The sequence below is a fragment of the Cynocephalus volans genome, chromosome 15 (genome assembly GCF_027409185.1).
Source record: "Cynocephalus volans isolate mCynVol1 chromosome 15, mCynVol1.pri, whole genome shotgun sequence".
Taxonomy (NCBI): domain Eukaryota; kingdom Metazoa; phylum Chordata; class Mammalia; order Dermoptera; family Cynocephalidae; genus Cynocephalus; species Cynocephalus volans.
Window position 1 is genome coordinate 56,819,307 of NC_084474.1, and position 20,326 is coordinate 56,839,632.

Sequence of the window (20,326 nt, forward strand, 5' to 3'; positions counted from 1 at the left end):
TTCCATTGAGCCCTTCAAAAATCTCTGTTTATCTTTTTAGTTTTCAGTTTTAGCAAACTAATAGCAGATAATTAAACTAAATGATGTGTAGCAACATTGAGAAGTAATTGCAGAAAAAACTGGTATGATAGAACTAGTCTTGCTTTGTTTGTAAACTGGCATACTTTTCATTGAGTATACAAATTTAGTTCAAGGAACAGTTTTATGACCTTTAAAATACTCCTTCAGAAGACTAATAAATGCAAACCACTTGTTTTGGAGAATGTTTACAAAATGCTGCCAGCCCTACATCATCAGTATCTATTAAACCTTTAGTAAGGTTCCTACTTTCTACATGCTGACTGAGCAAAAAGCAATCTAAACCAAGTTTCTGTGTATCACTAGAAAGAGTACTCATTGATGATATGTGCTAGCAAAGTATCTCCAGGTACTTTTTTCATCCAGCTGGCAGATGGATGAAAAGGCTACTAGAAAATCAGGAAGCATGTGTTAGTTAGGTACATCCAGAACCTAATTTACATAATGGCATAAAGCATTGGGATACCTCAAAAGGTTAGGAGGAAAAAAAATTTTGTAAGTATGGCTCATAAAAACATAACCAATTCCTCAAAAAGTAAAATCTCCCATTTCTAGTTCCTTCAGCTAATTATATTGAAGCACATAAAAACAGCATTTGGGTATTCTAACCATGAAAACTTGTTCCTCCCCCCAGAATATGTAAGTTGATCAGATCCTATTTAATTATATTTAATTTTCTAATAAGCCTAAATATATTACTTCTAGTTATATAAAAAGCTAAAATAGAGGATAAGATTGACATATAGAACAAAACATAACGACACTACAGAGAACTACGTGGACACTGATGTTTAAGCTGTAAGGGATGCCAGTGCTCTCCAACAAATTAACTAAAAAATCTAAAGTGGTGGACTAATGGGTACAAAACTATGCTATCTACCCTAAGTGAATCATTGCTTAGGACATGCATGTATTGAAACAACATAGTGTACCCCATAGATATGTAAAAGTAAATGTTAAAATATTTTGAATAAAAAAAAAGAAAAAAAAAAAAGTCTAGTCATCAAAATGAGAGCCCAAAACGGTGTCCCACCTACCAACATGTATCCCTTCTCAAAGCACCTGATAATTTCTCATAGGAAGACTCTTGCTCTGTCCTCACTGGTGAGTAAAAGCTAGGACCCCTAGTCTAATCCAAACCTCTTCTTATGGACATAAAGTGGAAAACTAATAAGTAGCCAGAAGAGGAATTTTTTCTTTCATATAAAGAATGAATTGCTTATGAAAGACGAAAATGTCTACTGAGTTGGCTACTTATACATGGCCATTGTCTGGGAAAGGTATTGTTATGAAATGTTTTAAAACTCTAGGATCCTGGAAAAACTAAAACTAGAAATACCAAAGGGTGATAGAGTATATGCTTTGTCTCTTCCCCTCAAATTTGCCACCATGCTTCACTGTTTTTACAGTTGTGTCCGTTCATCAGAACAATAAAACTTGATTGGATCATGTGGCTATGTGTTTAAAAAATAAGCAGACTGGAAGATATGACTGTGCATATTAGGAAGTGTATGACAACCTTTTTACAGAGGGAAGAACAGTAAATACATATTGGCAAAGTTTTGAGATGAATACAGTAGCTGTTGCTGAATCAATTTTTTTTTTTGAGTAAGTCACATGATGGAAGAATTGGTATAAACTTAAACAATGTTGAAAAAAAAATGACTTGCTAAGTAATTTATTGCAACAGCTTAGAAACTGGTCTTGATCTACATAATCCAGGTTTTTAAAGGTTGTTATAACAGAAAGACCAGAAGCCAGGAGACATGTATTATAGTCTCCAGTCTACCTCAGAGTACCCCTGGGCAAATCATTTAACATCTCTACTCTTTACTCAATGAGGAAGTTAAGACTAGCTCAGTGGGCTTCAACCCAGGGTTCTGTGACACTCAGGGTATCCCACACAGTAATGGTGGTCCATAAGGTATTTTTAGTATTTCAAAGAGCCTAAAAGAAATCATAAATTTGTCTCAGAAAGGGTTGTGGAGGTGTAACCCAAAACTTTTATATTGTGTTACAATGTATCCGGTTCATATAGCTAGCTATCTAATCATAAATGCGCGTGTTTGGACCATGGAGGTCCGTGGGAGAAAAGGATAAAAAGGATTCTTAATAAAGAAAAGTATGACATTTAAAATAGTTTTCAGCTCTAAAACTTAGTGACCAATGAACTCAGCACTCACGTGGTATGAATGAATTGAAAGAGGGCAGGGAGGAAGATAGAAAAAAATCAATACGTACTGAGCACTGAATTTGTGCCAAGCAATGTGCAGGGAACTGTGCATATACTGTCACTAAATCCTCTCAACTGCCCAGTGAATTAAATGTTTTTGCCTTAATTTGGGAGATGAGCTGTGGAGTAACTTTTGCCACAATCAACGGCCAGTAAGTAGCACGGCTGGAATGCAGATTTTGCCTACTTCCTTCCAGCACTGTGTTGCTTTATAAAAACTACCGCTATTAGTTCTTAGTAATTTCATTTTTCCAACGGGTAACAGGGTTGTAAATAAAGGCTTTTTCCTGTCCCCAGCTCTCTTACATGGCCTCAGTATGTTAAGCCAACATAGCCAACAGGTCCAGGTGAATAAAAGAACATCTAAGATATGTCTTCAGTCACTCATCACTGACAGGGTTGCTTTGCCAGAAACTTTCCTAGCAAACAGCTTACTGAATTATGTGGGCAAGAGTGTAATTTGCTGTGACCCACAGGCAAAACTAAATGCTGTTACAAATTCAGCAGAGTAGGGGAATAGAGATTTACTCCTAACCTGATTTTCTATAGTCCCAGGGCTGGGGCTACAGCAATACTTGTTTCACCTACTACTAAGCTAATATGAAGGTACTTCAAAAAGTTCATGAAAAGATTTGCATTATCTTTTAATTCTATTATTCCACCAACTTTGTGAAGTACCTTCATAGGTACTATCATCAGGATGCAAAGATGAGGCTAGTAAGAAAAACAGCTCTAGTATTTAATTACTAGGGCTAGAAAATTTCTCCTCCAATAACATTTTGCACAGTGAGATATCTTCATATTAATTGATAGCATTTTTGTTGTCCCAAAGGCCCTTTTCTCTTTCCAAGGAACACACTGTTTTAATATGTGTATGTGCGAAATTTATGTCAGCTGTTGTTTTTCTCCTAAATGTATCTAAATTTAGAGAAATTGTTCTCCAGCATACCTTTGTTAAAACTAGGAGAAGAAATAAAAAGCATTGATTTTTTTTCTTCGTATGGTACGTAGGACATACAAGGTCCAATGTAATGGGATACAATTCTAAAACATATACCCTGAGGCCAGCAGTTTTCTAGCAAAGACTCAAGATTAAGTTTGGGATTTGGTAACTAAAACCAAAAGCAAGAAACAGACTAATTTAGCTAGAGACAAGATTTGAAGGTGGATTTATATGGAAGACTATAATGACTGCCCTGGATTTCTCATTAGAAGGGAGCAAAGTCTTATGAAGATTTCATACTACCCAAGAGAACCATATTTACACAATTAACAATTCTTTTGTTGGAAAAAATAAAGCTTTTCATTACTGCATGTGGACACATGCAGGCTGTGTAAAAATACAAGAGATGTGTAACATACGGTAAACAGAAAGTAATGATATTAAACAGGCCAAATCCTTGAACTCGTCATTAATAAATGTCTCCCCTGCATTCAGCTACCCGGGCTGTTGGGAGCCTGTTTTCTTCTAGTACTTCAAACACTGAAATCCAGGAACATTTATTATTTTAATCCATTACAGACAGTGCTTGATTTAACTTTATTGGTTGTGGTGGTGGTAGTCGTTATAAGTGGGGGTACAGCAATGTTCTTTTACACATCATTTCAAAAGGGCTTAATTATATTTTATAGTTTGGGCCAGGAATTCTGCTTGTTTTTTGTCTAACAAGGTTCAAATGGAGTTCAGGTCAGTGATGAATCAGAAAAAGGAGTCAGAGATGGTTATCTCTCTGAAATGAGCTCATCTCCCTGTACGAAAGGCTGGGCAGGTACATCATGTTCACTACAACAGAGACATGAGATTGCTCTGATACCCTAAGCTTGCTGATTATTAATTTTATTTTTTATTCAGCATTAAAATTAATACATCAGAAATTCAACCCAGTGGTTATCTTCTATATCTCTGAAGTTACTATCCTATGTACTTTAAAGGCTTCCCGTTGGAATCGAAAACAGCTATAGTAACCACACAACACTAAAACAAAAAATGTACATTAAGAACAATAATCACATAATAGACACTTTAAGATATGCATAAGCCCTTTACCACAGAACAATGTATATATATCCCCAAATAAAATAGGTAGAATACTGCATTAACATAATTTGATTAAACAAAAGAATAAGTAACTATATAAACATGACTGAACAGCATATACTGTTATCTACTAGTGTTTTTTTTCAATGTCAAATACTCACAATTTTTTATCTCCTTTTTTAAAGGTGTGAAAAAGATATTTTCTAAGGTAGTGGCATTAATATTAATTATTGTCCAAATGTCTATCTAATCACATAACAATTACAGCAAGGAAAATAAAATTTGTACATTGAGATTTCTTCTCCGATGCATATGACTTCTAAGAAGAAGAGGATAGGAGAGTTACAGTATCTCATATATTGATGGTTTCTATTTCCCACCATATTAGAGAAATAATATGGGACTTATTTTGAAAAAAGTTATAAAAATTTTACTTGTTCTAGCTATTTCCCATCCAAGTTTTGGAACTTCCTGTTTTTTGGGTTTTTTTTGCATGCCTCAATGGTTCACCAGAATGTACATAAAAATATCACCACTGAAAAAAATCAATAATCTACAGGTAATTTAAGGGTAAAAACAAGAAATACACGCAAGTTCATCAGTAGCAACTTTGAACCTTGTTATAAGTATAGGACGGAATCTGACCAGGATTAATAGTGGTATTCAGTCCTGGGATGAGGGGGTGTCATGTTTCACAGACTGTGGGCCATCTGCTCTGCCTGCCTACATTTTACTTCTGCAAAACTATAAACGCACCTCTACCTCAGGGACTATAGAAAGGCATTAGAATTCTTCTGCTTTTCATTATCACAAGATTCAGTAACTCATTTCATTGTCAAGATAATCCCCTTTTACTCTTTCTTTTGCGCTTGCAGGGTATGCCAAACTGACAAATAAAATCCCAGATGTTACAGACCCAATGAGGTCTCCACCTTTCCTTGAGTGTTGGGTTTAAGCTACTTGGGCCACAGTGTCAAAAATGACAGGACTCTGATGCCCACACCCAATATTCATTAAGTTTGTTAGTGATTTGTATAACTGTCTCCAAGCTGTACTTCCACTTCAATCCTCAGTGGCTGCTTAAAAGTTAAGTTCGTCTTCTGGCTTTTACTGTCAAAGAATTCATTTCCTATTGTTCAAGCACTGGAAAGAGATGCTATTTCTTTCTAAAAGTAACAAAAGTCTTTGGGGTATTGTAAATGGCTTGTTATTGGAACATATTATTTTAGGTAGTCATATCTAATTTAATGTTTTATTTCCCTTTAGGCTAACTTGCATCTCTGCAACATCCAAAGGCTATGACAACGCCTTAAGAGATTTTCCTCAGGAGATCCAGTTAACTATGGAATGAAAAGCTGGAGCTACACTTTGTATCAATTAATGACCCAGTTTCACTTTTCAATACAGGAAAAGGAACTTTAGGTTATTTACATTTTACTGGTTCTGAATTCAGTGAACATGAGAAGGGGTATTTTGCATATGTGAAAAATGTCGCTATGCTTTCTCTCTACTTTTGTTTATACACAACGATAAGTACATCTGGATGACAGAGTCTGGGTAGTGAAAGTTACTTAAATCACAGCTCTTTAACTAGAAGGAGTTCAATTCACTGCTTTCTGCCTGCGTGAAAAGTCCCCTAAGTTCCTTGTCAGGGTATCCTTCCAACTTTTTCCCAACTCTGACTAAAATGCCAGCCAAGATGGACTCACTCAGGCTCTTCCTCCAACCCATGTAACTTGTTCATATCCTACTTCCCTTTTTCTTACCTACATGTAGGTTGCCAATCTAAGTACACCGAGAAAGAGCAAGGCAGCATGAAGTATAGCTATTTTACAGCTCTGAATTGTGTACTCTTATTTGCTGAAATCTAAGGACTGCCGCCCTAATAGAGCCATAATTTACTCTGACAAGGGGAGCTAGTCTGCAGCTCACTCCCTTCCCTGCCTGTGGAAAGTGCTACACTGCCAGTGCAGAATTTATAGCTACATACTTACGGTTTCTCCAAAATGACATACTTCAAATGGCAAAAAAGATTGTGTTGTGTGTGTATGTGGGGGGAAGGGGTTCTTTTTTAAAAGAACATACTACAGAATGGGATGGACAGCAAAAAGAAATATCTCAGAATATAAGATATAATTTCTAAATGAGAACCATTTTGTTATTGATAATACAATCATAGAATTTTCTGCAATATTATATACCAACTTAAAAAATACAAGCATTACATCAAGTAAAATCAGAACTTTAGGGCCATTTTACCAAAGACACATGGGAGAACATAAGCATTCTAACAGAAATATGAGTTAGGTTTTTATAAGTCACTGCTACGCTAGCATCTGCAGGGTGGCATTAAAAAAAAAATCAAGTGCCTTGAAACTCTCATAGTTTAGGGTCATGGAATAGTACAGGAGGCTAAGAAGAAAAGGGGATTTTGCTGTAAAGTAGAAAATATTTAACCATTTTATTTTGTTCTGAATGATGAAAACAGAAATTTCTTTAACCACTTCAGTGAATAATTTGTAAATATTTAGTTTTAAAAATGAGTAAATAAATATAAAATCATTTCAGATTATTTAAACATATTGACAATGTTTTAGGAAGAAAATTAACTTTCCCCTTTCACTCTTATTATTCTTTTTCCCCATATACTTCCCATAAGCTTCTGACAGTTTAGAGGATAAAAAATATAATTAGGCGAACTCAAATATTTTTCGTACCTTTGACAAATGAGGAAACATGCCTACAACACATTCCCAATGGTGTTTCTCTAAATATTACTTAGCACATAAGATTCTTCTAGCATTACAAATCTATTTCAGCCCCTAAATTAAAACTCATCTGGAAAGGACCATTTTACTCTGTTTATATAACATTGTCACATAAAGAGTGTTAAAAAAAATATTTCACTAAAAATAGCTTGCGTAAGTTAGGGATTAGAGTAGTTTCTGCTGCTATAATTGTTCCTTTGTAGTTTTTTCCATGATGTTTTTGCACAGTGTTTTTGACTGTGTTTATTAAAGTCAGCACATCAAAAAGGATCAAAGAGAAAGTGAGTGAGAACCAAAGAAACCCCAAGTGTGTTGTCTCATTGGGGAGTTATGCAGATTCACATAAACAAGTGCAAATTGTTGAGGTTTTAATGAAAATTTTCTACAATTATTTTATCTTAAGTCATTCTATACAGTGACATCTGTACAGCAGATGGCTATACTGTACAAGGCAATGCTCCTTTTTCTTTCTCTTTTTAACAGTACATCTGAGATGGCTACTTTTGTCACTGTGCTCAATTTGGTTCAGCAAATAATTTGAAAAGTGCAGCTGCTGCAGATGGTCACAATAGCTATACAAACTGTGAAATCAAAGACACAGTTAAGTATCTCTGTATTAGATTCGAACTATAAAAAACTGACATTAACCCCGTTCGGCTCAAAGGTACACTATAAAAAATTTTGCCTGAATGTAGAACAACGTCACTTGAAAAATACAAAAAGATATATGACTACTGGTAGGAGGTTTTCTCTGTGTGTTCACTTTTTTGGGGGGGGATGGATACTTTCTATCACTTATCTAAACTATACCTTGAATATATATTGGTATATATTTCATCTAAATTACAAAGCATGAATTTTTAAGATTTTCAACTATGCAATGAAATTAATTTTCAAAGCTTAAATTATATATTATTTAAAAATAGTTAAAATTATTTTTTTGAAAAATATGTAGTAATCAATTACAATTTTTCTAGAATTCAGCGTTTAGCAATAACTAGAACTTAAGACAATCCTATTTTCTTAATTATAATTTCTAATTATTTTGCTGACTTTCTTATCTTCTTAAACTGAGCATGCTGTTATGTAAAGCAGAAATATAGAAAAATATATTTTGGTATTAATAAAACTGTTCCTATTAAATGGCTAACTTCAATTTTTATTTGATTTGACACAAATAACTATTTTAGAACTTTGTAGCTGTAGTAGCACAATGGGTTAGTGCGTGGTACTTATAGAACTTTGCTGGACACTGCATTAGAGTTTCATAAAGCATATCTTAGTTAAAGCTAGAGTTCTATTTCTGTGTTTCGCTAGATTTAAGAACATATTTGTGAAAGGAGAAAGGGTACATGGTTTTTCTTCTATAAAGGGGGAAAAACAAATTGCAAAAACAGAATGAGTCTATTCTGTAGCTTAGTGAGAGAAGGATTTTAATTATAGTTAGAGACACACCATTAAAAGTGGATAACATATAAGTAGCAAATAAATAACAAAAGCAACAGACCTAGAATCAAAAGCCTGTTTAAATTCTTCTACTCTGTTTGAGTCCTAACCTTTCCCTGCTATGATTAAGGTACAACTAGAAAGGCATGGGAACAAGATCAGTTTATTTGTGGATAAATCAGACACTGTAGCCTCTAGTGTTTCGGAGCCTTTCATGTCCCAGGAACCTTACATTTTTCACTTCTAACTTTTAAGAAAGTAAAAAAAATACAAAGCTTTTAGCTGGCTTGGTCACAAATATTTCTGGTGAGAAAGAAATAAATCATCCATGTTTTGGCCTAAAATTCATACTTCTCAACTATAAAACTTTTTCTTTATCTCTTAAACTACTATGTCCAAACTGGCTATGTGGAACTAAGTTATAGTCAGTCTCCAGCTGCCACTTAACTGCTTTTTGGTAAGCAACTACATTGCATATAGTTTAAGGATTTACTTTATCCCCTGCACTATCCTGGAGCCCCATTTCTTTCCTTCAAATTAAAGTGGAAAAAAAGATGGTTCCCTTTTGCTACTTTTCCTTTCAGAGAAAAATTTCTGGCATTGTGCCCTAAACTTTTGCAGTAGCAGTTTCTGTGACTGAAAACTGTTATTTCCCACTTGTATCTTGCCTTTTCTCTTCTCCTCCTCGCATTCCTTCTGCCCACCCTTTTTGATTCAGTGTGAAAAAGCACATAACAACTTAGTCATGGTAACAGAAGAGGAAAATGTAGATGTCACTGCCAGTTAATCTCTCACCTCTCCAGCCATCAGTGACATTTAGTTTGCAGGGTCCCTGCCTCTCTTTGCTAGGCTAGGCACAGAAGCACAGCCTTCCCTTGTGAGGTACTGCTGCCTGATAAAATGCGTCAAAGGCATTCTTGCGAAGTTGAACCTTGCTTCTATGAACACTTCGGGTAGTGTATCTGCCACCACAGCAATTTTTCTTTTTAAAATAAATTTTTACCAGTGACTTAATGCAGTGCATCAGAATCACTTGTAGGGCTTACTGAAGCACAGCATGCTGGGCTCCATGTCCACAGTTTCTGATCCAGTAGGTAAGGGGTGGGGCCTGAGAATCTGCATTTCTAACAAGTTCCCAGCTGATACTGATGCTGCTGGTCCTGAGATCACACTTTGAGAACTGCTATTCTCATGGTTCACAAAAATTGGTACTCTGTTCCACCACAGCTATTTTACGTAAAAAGAAATTTAGGAATTAACAGTTTTAAAGACATCTGTAGGAACATGCCCCAAGAGGTGAATAGAACAGTTTAGTCTAGGGCATTAAAATACCCAGGCTCAATGCTTTGTTTTAAAATTATTTCTAAAATAAGGTCACAAACTAGAGATGTCTCCATCTCTAATGACCTTTAAAACTTTTAACTTCCACACAATATAAATCTTCAAAATGATGTACTTTCAGATGTTAACAAGTCATATTGCTTTTTCTCTCTTCCCCTCCCCTTTTCTGTGACTTACCAGGTACTTTTTGTGCTGCTTTGACACTAAGGCTTCCACTGAGGTTTGAAAGAGAGGCTAACAGGCATGGTTTACTAGGATGGGGGACAGTTTCCATGGAGATCACAATCTGAGTAGTATGGACAGAGATTTTTTGAAAGCAGGAAACAGCTCTCCACAAGTTTTCTTGAAGTGGAATCTTTTGTACTCCGTCACCATGAACTTTAGGTTTAGACAACTTTCCGTGGTAACATTTGGAGACTGGAAGCTCATCCTTATTCAGCATGGTGTCTGAAAGGGCTGAAGTCTCTTTGCTATGTGCAAAGTCGTGTGCATTTTTTATCTTCTTTAAAAAATGGTTTATCTGATCCAGTTTGGTAAAACTCAGGCTTGCTTTCAAAGGCTTTGACATATCCAAGTTGATGTCTGCTACAGAAGTAAAAAAGATAAAAAAGTTATTGAAGCTCTCTTATTAAGTATAAGCCTTTACTTCCCTGTCAAGCTCCTATTTGAGTGTCCTGAGACCTATGCTATGGACTCATTAGGATGCCAGAATGTTATATTTCTTTGATTTATCACCTAACTCTTCTTTCAGTGTGGTTACTTGAAAGAATACTCTCCCTGGACTATTTATATGGCTACATTCCTGGCCAATCCATGTGACTGCCTGTTCCTGATACAGTGAGGGCCACACACAGATATCAAGACTGTCCATTTCCACTGCTACTCTCATACTCCAAAGCAAAATGAAGCAGGCTTTCCAGTTGGTTACTTATCTGAAACTGCCATTCTTTCTTCCAAGGAAAAAGGACTTCCCTTACTACCCAGAATAATGTTTAACAGAAATACTGGTATTAATAAATCTTTACCCATCTAACTGACTGAAGCAGCCTCCCCTACCATTCTCTAACCAAGTTTATACAGAAAATGTTTCTTTCTCCTTTGTGACCTGCTGCAAACCAGAAGAGTCCCTGCACCTTTTTCTACGTTCTGCATTGATAAAAGTTCAAATACCTTACCCAATGTAACATAAGTCGACTGAGATTTCTTAAAACCTACAGTCTACCTTACATGTACCATATACCAGATGCTGTCCTTATTTGTCGCTTAGTCTCCTGACATTAAAACTAGCCTTGTTATTTCTATTTTTATCTTATTTCACCTGGTGTCACCTTTTTTCTGTTTTTATTATCAGTAAGACATAAAACTGTGTCATCATGAAGGCAGAACAAGTTATACACCTTTACAATCCAGTGCCTAATACAGTGTGTCTCAAATATGTATGTGTTCAATAAATGTTTGAGCTTAACTCAACCTAACAAGTTGCTTTGTTTCATTGAAGCTTGAGGACACAACAGAAGACATAATCCCAAATGAAGCTAGGAAAGTTATTTAGCAGATAAAGTTAATATTCTACATCTTTCTTCCTGAGGAATGTTTCCTCCCACCTTCCTCAGATGTTAGCACCTTTGGGTTTCCTTCTGGATACCCAGGCTCCCACAGGGTACCATCCCTTTTAAGTGTGCCTGCCCTCGTGCTCACTTGCTGTGTCTTCTTATGAGGCCTAGTGAAACTCTGCTTCTATCTAGGTGTCCACTGGAAAGAGTCAGACACCTGAGTCACCCTTACATAATAATACTATAATGTCCCCTGCTCCCCATATTTTTTTAAACAGGAAAAAAACCCAAAAAACTGAAACCAAAGACCCTAGCTTACAAGAATTATTTTTTAAAATATCTTTTGACATATAACTCACATACAAAATTTACCTATTAAAAGTGTACAATACAGTGGTTTTTATTATACTCACAAGGTTATGCAACCATCACCACTGTCTAATTCCAGAACATTATCATCACACAAACTCACAGAATCCCATAACACTTTGTAGTCACTTTTCACCCATGCCTCCCGTCTATCCCCAGGCAACCACTAATCTAATTTCTGTCTCTACAGATTTGCCTATTAAAGATATTTCATATAAATTGAATCATATAATATATGATCTTTTGTGTCTGGTTTCAAGGTGCATCCATGCTGAAACATATATCAGTATTTCATTCTTTTTTGTGGCTGAATAATACTCCAACATATGAATATACCACATTTTGTTTATCCAAGATCAGTTGACAGACATTTGGGTTATTTCCACTTTTGGCTATAATGAATAATGCTGCTATGAACATTTGTGTGCAAATTTTTTTGTGAACTTATATTCAATTTTCTTAAATATCTATGTAGGAGTGGAATTGCTGGGTCATTTGATTACAGACATTCTAGTGGGTGTAAAGTGGTATCCAATTGTGACTTATATCTATATTTTCCTAATGACTAATGATGTTGACCATCTTTCATGTGCTTATTGGCTGTTTGTATATATTCTTGAAGAAACGTCTATTCAAACTCTTTGCTCATTTAAAAATTGAGTTATTTGTCTTTTTATTATTGAATTGTAGGAGTTCTTTATATATTCTGGATACAAAATTTGCAAATATTTTCTCCCATTCTGTGGATTGTCTTTTCACTTTTTTGGCAGTCTTTTCACTTTTTTAACTACTAGCACAGGAGATTTTAATTTTTGTGAAGTCCAATTTCTATTATTTTGCTTGTGCTTTCTGTGTCATATCAAAAACCATTGTTTAACCCCAGGTCACAAAGATTTACATGTATGTTTTCTTTGAAGAGTTATATAGTTTTACTGCTTACATTTAGGTCTATAATCCTTTTTTGGATTAACTGTTGTATATTATGTGAGGTAGGGAACCAACTTCACTCTTTTGCATGTGAATATCCTGTTACAGCAGTAGCATTTGTTGAAGATCATTATTTTTGACTTGTAGAAATTAGGGTATTAAAAGTGGGAAATGGTGGAAAAAACATTCTAGGAAACTTGTATAGTTCAAATGAGCCACACATTTACCTGCTCTGCCTACACACCCCTTTAAGTGGCCTTTCAAATTCTGTGTACTCACAGAAAATAATACCTTTTTATAACAATGAAAAAAAGAGAACAATCTTAACAGATGATAACAACAGAAAAACAAAATGAACAGAAAAAAATGAAGTTAAAGCAGAAATAAGACTCAGATGTTGGGGCCTGAAGCTGTCTGCTTTTTCTTGGATTCATAATATGAAAACTTAAACCAAGGGTCAGAAGTGCTCATCTGATACCTATAGAAACAATTTAGTGACCTATCCAGGAAGTTTCCCAAATATCCACCTAAACCAACTGCTGAAGCTAAGGGATCCATTTTCCATGATCATAGGCTGGCAAAGCATTCACGGAATGATATGTACGAGAGTCGCTGATATGGACTCTCACCTTAAGTATCACTGTGGTCCCAGGAATTGACAAAAAAAAAAAAACTGTTTAAAACTGACTATTTGTCTAACTCATCTTTTGAGACTCAACCCTAAAGTCACTTCTTCCAGGAAATCTTTCTTGACCCCCGTTGCTGAGTGAAGTTCCACTCATCATTGCTTTGAGAATATTTTGTGCATTTTGCCATCACTGGGCACCTCTTTGTATTATTTTTATAACTACCTGCTAACACATCTGTCATAGTTCAGTGAACTGTGAGCACCTGGACAGTAGGGACTGTCCTATGTCTTAATATTCCGGGTGCCTAGACTACTGTTTGGTCAATAGTAAGTACTAAATGAATGTTTAGTGATGTAATGAAGGGAGAAAAAATGAATGAATACAAAAGCCTCGCTCATCAAATTGATTCACCCAGAACAATCCATTAATTCCTGTCAGACGTGCTATATTCCCTGTCTCAGTTAATGGCCCTATAATCCACCAAGTGGCTCAAGTCAGAAATCTGACTTTAAGACTTATTTAATTCCCTCTTTCCCTGGTCCCAATCCAGCCACTGATTAAGTCCTGTCAATTTTACTTCCAAAACATTCCTTGAATACAATCCCTTCTCTCCAGCATTCCAGCCACTCCCCATTTTCCTCCTCCATGCCTTTCATACTGTTCGGCTACTCTAACGCCTCCTAAGTGATTTCTCTGTCTAGACTGATTTCCTTTAATCCAGTCTTCACAGAGTCATTTCCAAATTATTTGTTTTAAATGTGATTCTGATTGGCTCATGTCTGCTTAAAATAAAACTCTTTTCTGGCTCCTTCTTACCTACGAAATCAAATTCCAAGTTTCTAAGAACAGAAAAAACATCTTGCCTTACAGATAAGGATCTATAGGCATTGCCTGCCTCATGCCTTAAAGTTCCAGAAATATTACAGTTTATGAACCCCAATCCACTTAATCCATGCTTTGTCATACCACTAGGCTTTTGTTCACGATGCTCCCTTTATCTAACGTACCCTTTGCCTGTCTAACTTCTAATCTCAGGATACCGCTTGGCATTTTCTCCAAGAAGGTGGTCCACAAGGGTAGGCCAAGGGCCCGTCCTTGAGATTCTATAGCACCCTGCCTAAGTATCTTTATATAAGACTATATGTCCCACCAGTCAAGAAGATCCCTAAATGCACATTTTTCATTCTTAATACTCAGCACTGAGCCTCAAACTCAGCACGAAGTATGCTTGGTCAGTTTATGCTGGAATACTCTAGTACATTCTAATCTGATTCTATGGTATACAGAATTCTAAAGATGACTCTCCACCCCAAGATTCCTGTCCCCTGGTTATTGAAAGAAACACTAATCTATTGCTATGCTGTGAAGGAATTTTATGGTTGTGACTAAAGTCCAAGGTCAGTTGAATGTAAGATATGAAGAGTATTCTGTGGGCCTGATCTTATTATATGATCCCTTTATAAGGCAAATGAAAGGAGCAACAAGGGAAGTCAGAGAAATCTGAGGCATGGTAGGAGTCATGTGAGAAGGAATGGGTGGCCTCTAGGGCTGAGGGCAACCCCTGGGTAACAGCTAACAAGGAACTGGGAACCTTAGTCCTATGACCTCAAGAAACTAGATTATGCAAACAACCAGAACGAATTTAGAAGCAGATTATTTTCAGAACCCTACAGATTAGACTGCAGCCCAACTGACACCTTGATTTTGGCCTTGTGAGACCCTAAGAAGAGAACCCAGCTGAACGCACGTGGACTTCTGACCTAGAGGATTATGAGATAATAAATTTGTGTTGCTGTAAGCCACTGCATTTGTTGTAATTTGTTATGTTTCAATAGAATGTTAATACAAATTCCACATGCACATTTACCCACATGATATTTCTTCTTTCTTTTTTTTTTTCGTGACCGGCGTTCAGCCAGGGAGTGCACCGGTCATTCCTATATAGGATCTGAACCCGTGGCGGGAGCGGCGCCGCACTGCTAGCGCGGCACGCTACCGAGTGCGCCACGGGCTCAGCCCGATATTTCCACTTTCTAATGGGAGCAAAACGAGGTTCAAGGCCTGGGAATATTTGCCTGAGCTTCTTATATCTTTTCCCCAAACCAAAAATCTAATATACATTAAAAACATCTCATATACGCCTCTATTAGTTGGCATATTCCCTCTCTTTAAAATTTATTTCAGGACAGAATTATTTCTACTAGGAAATATAGAACCCTGTCTTTCCCACTGAATGCAGCTAGAAAATCTAGAGAAGAATACACCTAGAAAACCTACACAGAGTAGCCTTTTGAGGATTCTGAAAAGTAAATGATAACAGGTAGACTGGGAAAGAAGACTAGAATTCACAATACTACCAGAATGAACCAGCCTAAAAATGCCCATCATCAGATGTGTGGGTAAGGAAAATGTGTTATATTTACACAATGGAATACTACTCTGCTATAAAAAGAATGAAATTCTGCCATTCGCAGCAACATGGATCAGCCTAGAGAAGATGATGTTAAGTGGAAATAAGCCAGGCACAGAAAGAGAAATACCTCATGTTCTCACTTATATGTGGGTGCTAATAAAAATAAACAAACAAACTAATAAATAGAAAACAAAAACAAAGGCAAAAAAAAACCACAATAATTCTTTGAACTTGTTAAGAGAAGTGAACAGAACTGAGCTTGTTGGGGGTGGGAAAAGGGAGAGGGAAAGGGAGGAATTGGTAAAGGGCGATGAAAATCAATTACATTGTATAATGATAAATAAAAAACCAAAACAAAACAAAATACTACTAAAATGTAGGTGAGCTTCTCAATTTTCCTCCCCTAACCCCTAGCATGGGTAATGGTAGTCCAAAGCCCAGACATGGGTATCATGTGCATACAGAGGGAGCATAAGGAGGAAGCCTCCATTTCTGGCTCTGAGAAGGGAACTCCCTAATGCTGAGAGGGACTATAAAAATTCCCAATTTTTTTCTTCTTTCTTTTATTCATTCTCTTGTGCCCTCTAAAATAGAAGTGGAAAGAAAACTTCTCATTTTATGAGAACATCACTATTGATACCAAAACCAGATGAAGACAGTATAAGAAAACTATATGTCATATCCCTCAAGAACAGACATAAAAATTCTCACAAAGTATCAACAAATCAAATCTGGCAACATACAAAACTAATAATGTACCAAACAAGGTTTGTCCTAGGACTACAAGGTTAAATCAATGTAACAATATTAACAGTGTACAAAAAAAAAATAGAGGTAACATTAATTGATGTAGAAACAATTCTGAAAAATTCAATATCATTTATGATAAGAACTTGTAGCAAACTATCAATAGAGGGCAACTTACTTAATAAAGGCCATATATGAAACCCTATGGCTAACATCATAATTATGGAGGACTGAATACTTTCCCCCTAACATCAGGAACAAAGCAAGGATGTCCATTCCCATTAGTCATACTCAACATAATACAGTACTAGAAATCATCACCAGTGAGATAAGGCAAGATAAAGAAATAAAAGGTATACAGATCAGAAAGAAAGAAATAAAAGAATGCCTATTTCTAGATGACATGATTGTCCATGTAGAAAAACCCAACAGGAATGTACAGAAAAACTCCTAGAATTAATACGCAAATTTGACGAAGTTTTTGAATACAAGGTCACCACACAAAAATCAACTGAGTTTCTACAAATTAACAATGTGCAGTTGAAATAAAAAACTTAAAACAAACAAACAAAAAAGCACTTGCAATAGCTCCAAATAAAAGAAATACTTCGGCATAAAACTAATAAAACAGGCACAGGATCTGTATGCTGAAAACTACAAAATGCTAATAAAAAAATCAAAAAAGACCTAACTAAATGCTGAGATCTATCACACACAGATCATATTCATGAATGGGAAGACTCAACATATTAAAGATATCAATTCTCCCAAAGTTGATGTACAGATTTAATCCAATTTCAATTAAAAAAAACCTCAGCAGTTCTTATTTTAGATATAGAGAAGTTGATCCTGAAATTTACACAGTAAAGCAAAGGAACTAGAATAGTCAAAACACTTTTGAAAAAGAATTACACTGGAGGACTCAAACTATCTGATTTTAAGACTTACTATAAAGCTACCATGATCAAGACAGGATTGTCTTGAAGAAGGGATATATATGTATATCAGCAGACAGAAAAGAGAGTCCAGAAATATAAAGTCCAGACTTGAACGGACACTTCACCAAAGAGTATCCATGAATGGCAGATAAGCATATAGAAAGATATTCAACATCATTAGTCATTAGAGCAGTACAAGTTAAAATGACAAGGAGACACATATTAGAATGGCTAAAGTAAAAAATACTGGCAATATAAAATGCTGGAGAGGATACAGAGCTACTAGAACTGATGGGATGCCAAAAGATACAGCCACACTGGAAGATATTTTAGCAGTTTCTTAGATGACATATGACCCAGCAACCCCACACTCAGGTATTTTACTGTAGAGAAATGAAAACTATGTTCACACAACTTATATGCAAATGTTTAAAGTAGTTCTGTTCATAATCACCAAAACTGGAAACGGCTTGGATCTTCTTCAGTGAATGAATTGTTAAACTGTGGTGTACCCACATAAGGGACTACTACTCAGCAATAGAAAAGAGTGAACTACTGATACAAGCAACAAATTGGATGAATCTTAAAGGCATCTCAAAAGATTACATGTTGTACGATTCTATATGAATGACATTTTCAGAAAGGCAAAACAAATATCCTTAAAGTGATGAAGAGCAATGATAGTCAGGGATTAGGGTTTGGTTGAGGGTGTGACTATAAAGGAGTATCAGGAAGAAGATTTTGGGGATGATGGAATCAGGATATGTTCTATGTGCTGATTGTGGTAGTGGTCATATGAATCTATGTATGTGTTAAAATTCACAGTACACCAAAAAGTTCAATTTTACGGCATATTAATTTTTTAAAAAACAAAATTATTTCAATGACTTTGTCATGTGGGTGACAATAATTTTTCCTATTCCATTTCATTATTTTTTACACCCTTATGTTTGTTTCTCAAAAGGCTAAGTCTTAAAAGTACCCATGGCTTTTATATGCAGGGGAAGCCCACTTTAGGACTAAATGATACCCAATTTTGTACTGGGTCAGTTTTTCACATTTACTTTCCACTTTCCACAGCCCCTCCAACAAGGTAGTAGAATATTTATGCTGAGCCCTTTAATGGTGAGATGAGTGCGGCACTTCTGCAGAGGGTAAGAAAGATGGACTGCTATTTCTTAATGTCAGGAAAGCCATAGAATCATTCCTGATCTTACTAATAACCAAAGTTGTGCAGATGAAGGTTAAGAATTTAATTTAACACCTAACAATCAATTAAGCCAGTAAAGCTCAAAAGCAAAGGTCAATTTGACATGATCCAAAGTAGTTTAGTCAGGAGAATGGATATATTCTTTCATAAAACTTTACTCATAGTACAAAATAAATTTTAAAAGAAGGTTCTTTTTTATCAATAGGGTTCAAATTCTGTTAATTCAGAAGAAGAAATGTGCACTAAAAATCTAACCATACTGGTGAATTTCAACTGTGAACACATTTGAATTATACAAGGGTACTTCAAAATGCTCGCAGAAAAATAGAATTAAAAGAACATACAAATCTTTCCATGAACTTTTTGAAGTATCCTTGTATTACTGACCTTATTCTACCAAATATAACCTCTGTGAATAGTCTGAAATGAGAAAGATCCATTTCCCAAAGCAACATAAAGGGAAAGCCCACAATATTTATTCAATACAAAGTGCAAGTAGCTCAAAATGGAAATGGCAAATACATAATTAATTACAGTTGTCTGTCTTGTTTTATCTTGTAAGAGTCATGAACCTCTACTGATCACTAGTTCATATATAATGATTAACCAGGACTCAATATACTTTAGCAACAAGAAAATCTGCAGCAATATCTTGACTCTCCTTCTCAGTTTGTCTCAAAAGTCTCAGTGTGGTTTCAAACTTCAATAACTTCAGAAGAATAAATGCTACAGAATTATTTTATAAACATCATTTAAAAGTAATTATTTAAATTTCTTATAAATTTCTTTTGTTTTGTGAATTTGAACTGTGTATTTTTAATGTTAACATTTCGTGGTGTTGGTTTCTGGACGACCATTTCCAAGACCAGTGGGTTGGTAGAGGAGGGTTATTTATTTAGAGACTTTGGTCACTTGATCTATCTTTCTTAAGGGGTCAGGTAAAAACTGTGAAGTACGTATCAAAACTTGATTCTTCAGATGATCTTAAATTTTAGGATAACAAATACAATTTCTCAGTTGCTGAGCAGCAGCTGATAAAAGTTTTTAGAAAGTTTGAAAATGTAGTAGAGCTATACATAGCACAAGACTGTTACATTAACTTTTAATAAGAAATACATTTAAAACACTTAGATAATTCACTTTTCAAACATTTTTTGTATGTTTGTTTGCACACACTGCAATCTCTGTACAAGGTACTCTCCCGTGGGCCACAGAGCCCCTCACTGTGGGCCCCTATAGGGAGAACGGTAAACCATATTCCTTGTAAAATGCATCCTGTTCTATGTCTAAACTGAACAGGCTGGGGCAGTCCCATTTGACTAAGTTGGGAAGGACTATAGGCCAAGAGTGGGAAAAGCAGAGTCGAAATGAAGCTATATTATAATACGAGGTCTTCCTTGCAAAAGTACCAAGTCCACCAAGAGTCAGGCAGCACACACCAAAAGGAGAAGAACCACAAATGAAACAGCACCCTTTATTGTTGTATAAAGTACATCAACATGTGTGAATCCTTCAACTAAAATCATGAAGTCATTATCGTACCTGTTGATTCAACAAATCTGTATTGTTGTTGTTATTATCCAATGTCTCTAAACTTTCACATCTTTGAACTAGTCAGGTACTCTTCAGGTAGAAA

General features: G+C 35.7%; 1 protein-coding gene across 2 annotated transcripts in view; it reads right to left on the bottom strand.

The window, feature by feature from the left end:
* VPS13B (vacuolar protein sorting 13 homolog B) overlaps positions 1-20,326 on the bottom strand; it is a 794,525-nt gene that overhangs the window by 152,294 nt on the left and 621,905 nt on the right. For both annotated transcript variants that reach the window (XM_063079322.1, XM_063079323.1), the window contains exon 36: positions 10,082-10,489. In XM_063079322.1, coding sequence (XP_062935392.1) covers positions 10,082-10,489 — 408 coding nt within the window. The remainder of the gene's footprint in view (positions 1-10,081; positions 10,490-20,326) is intronic.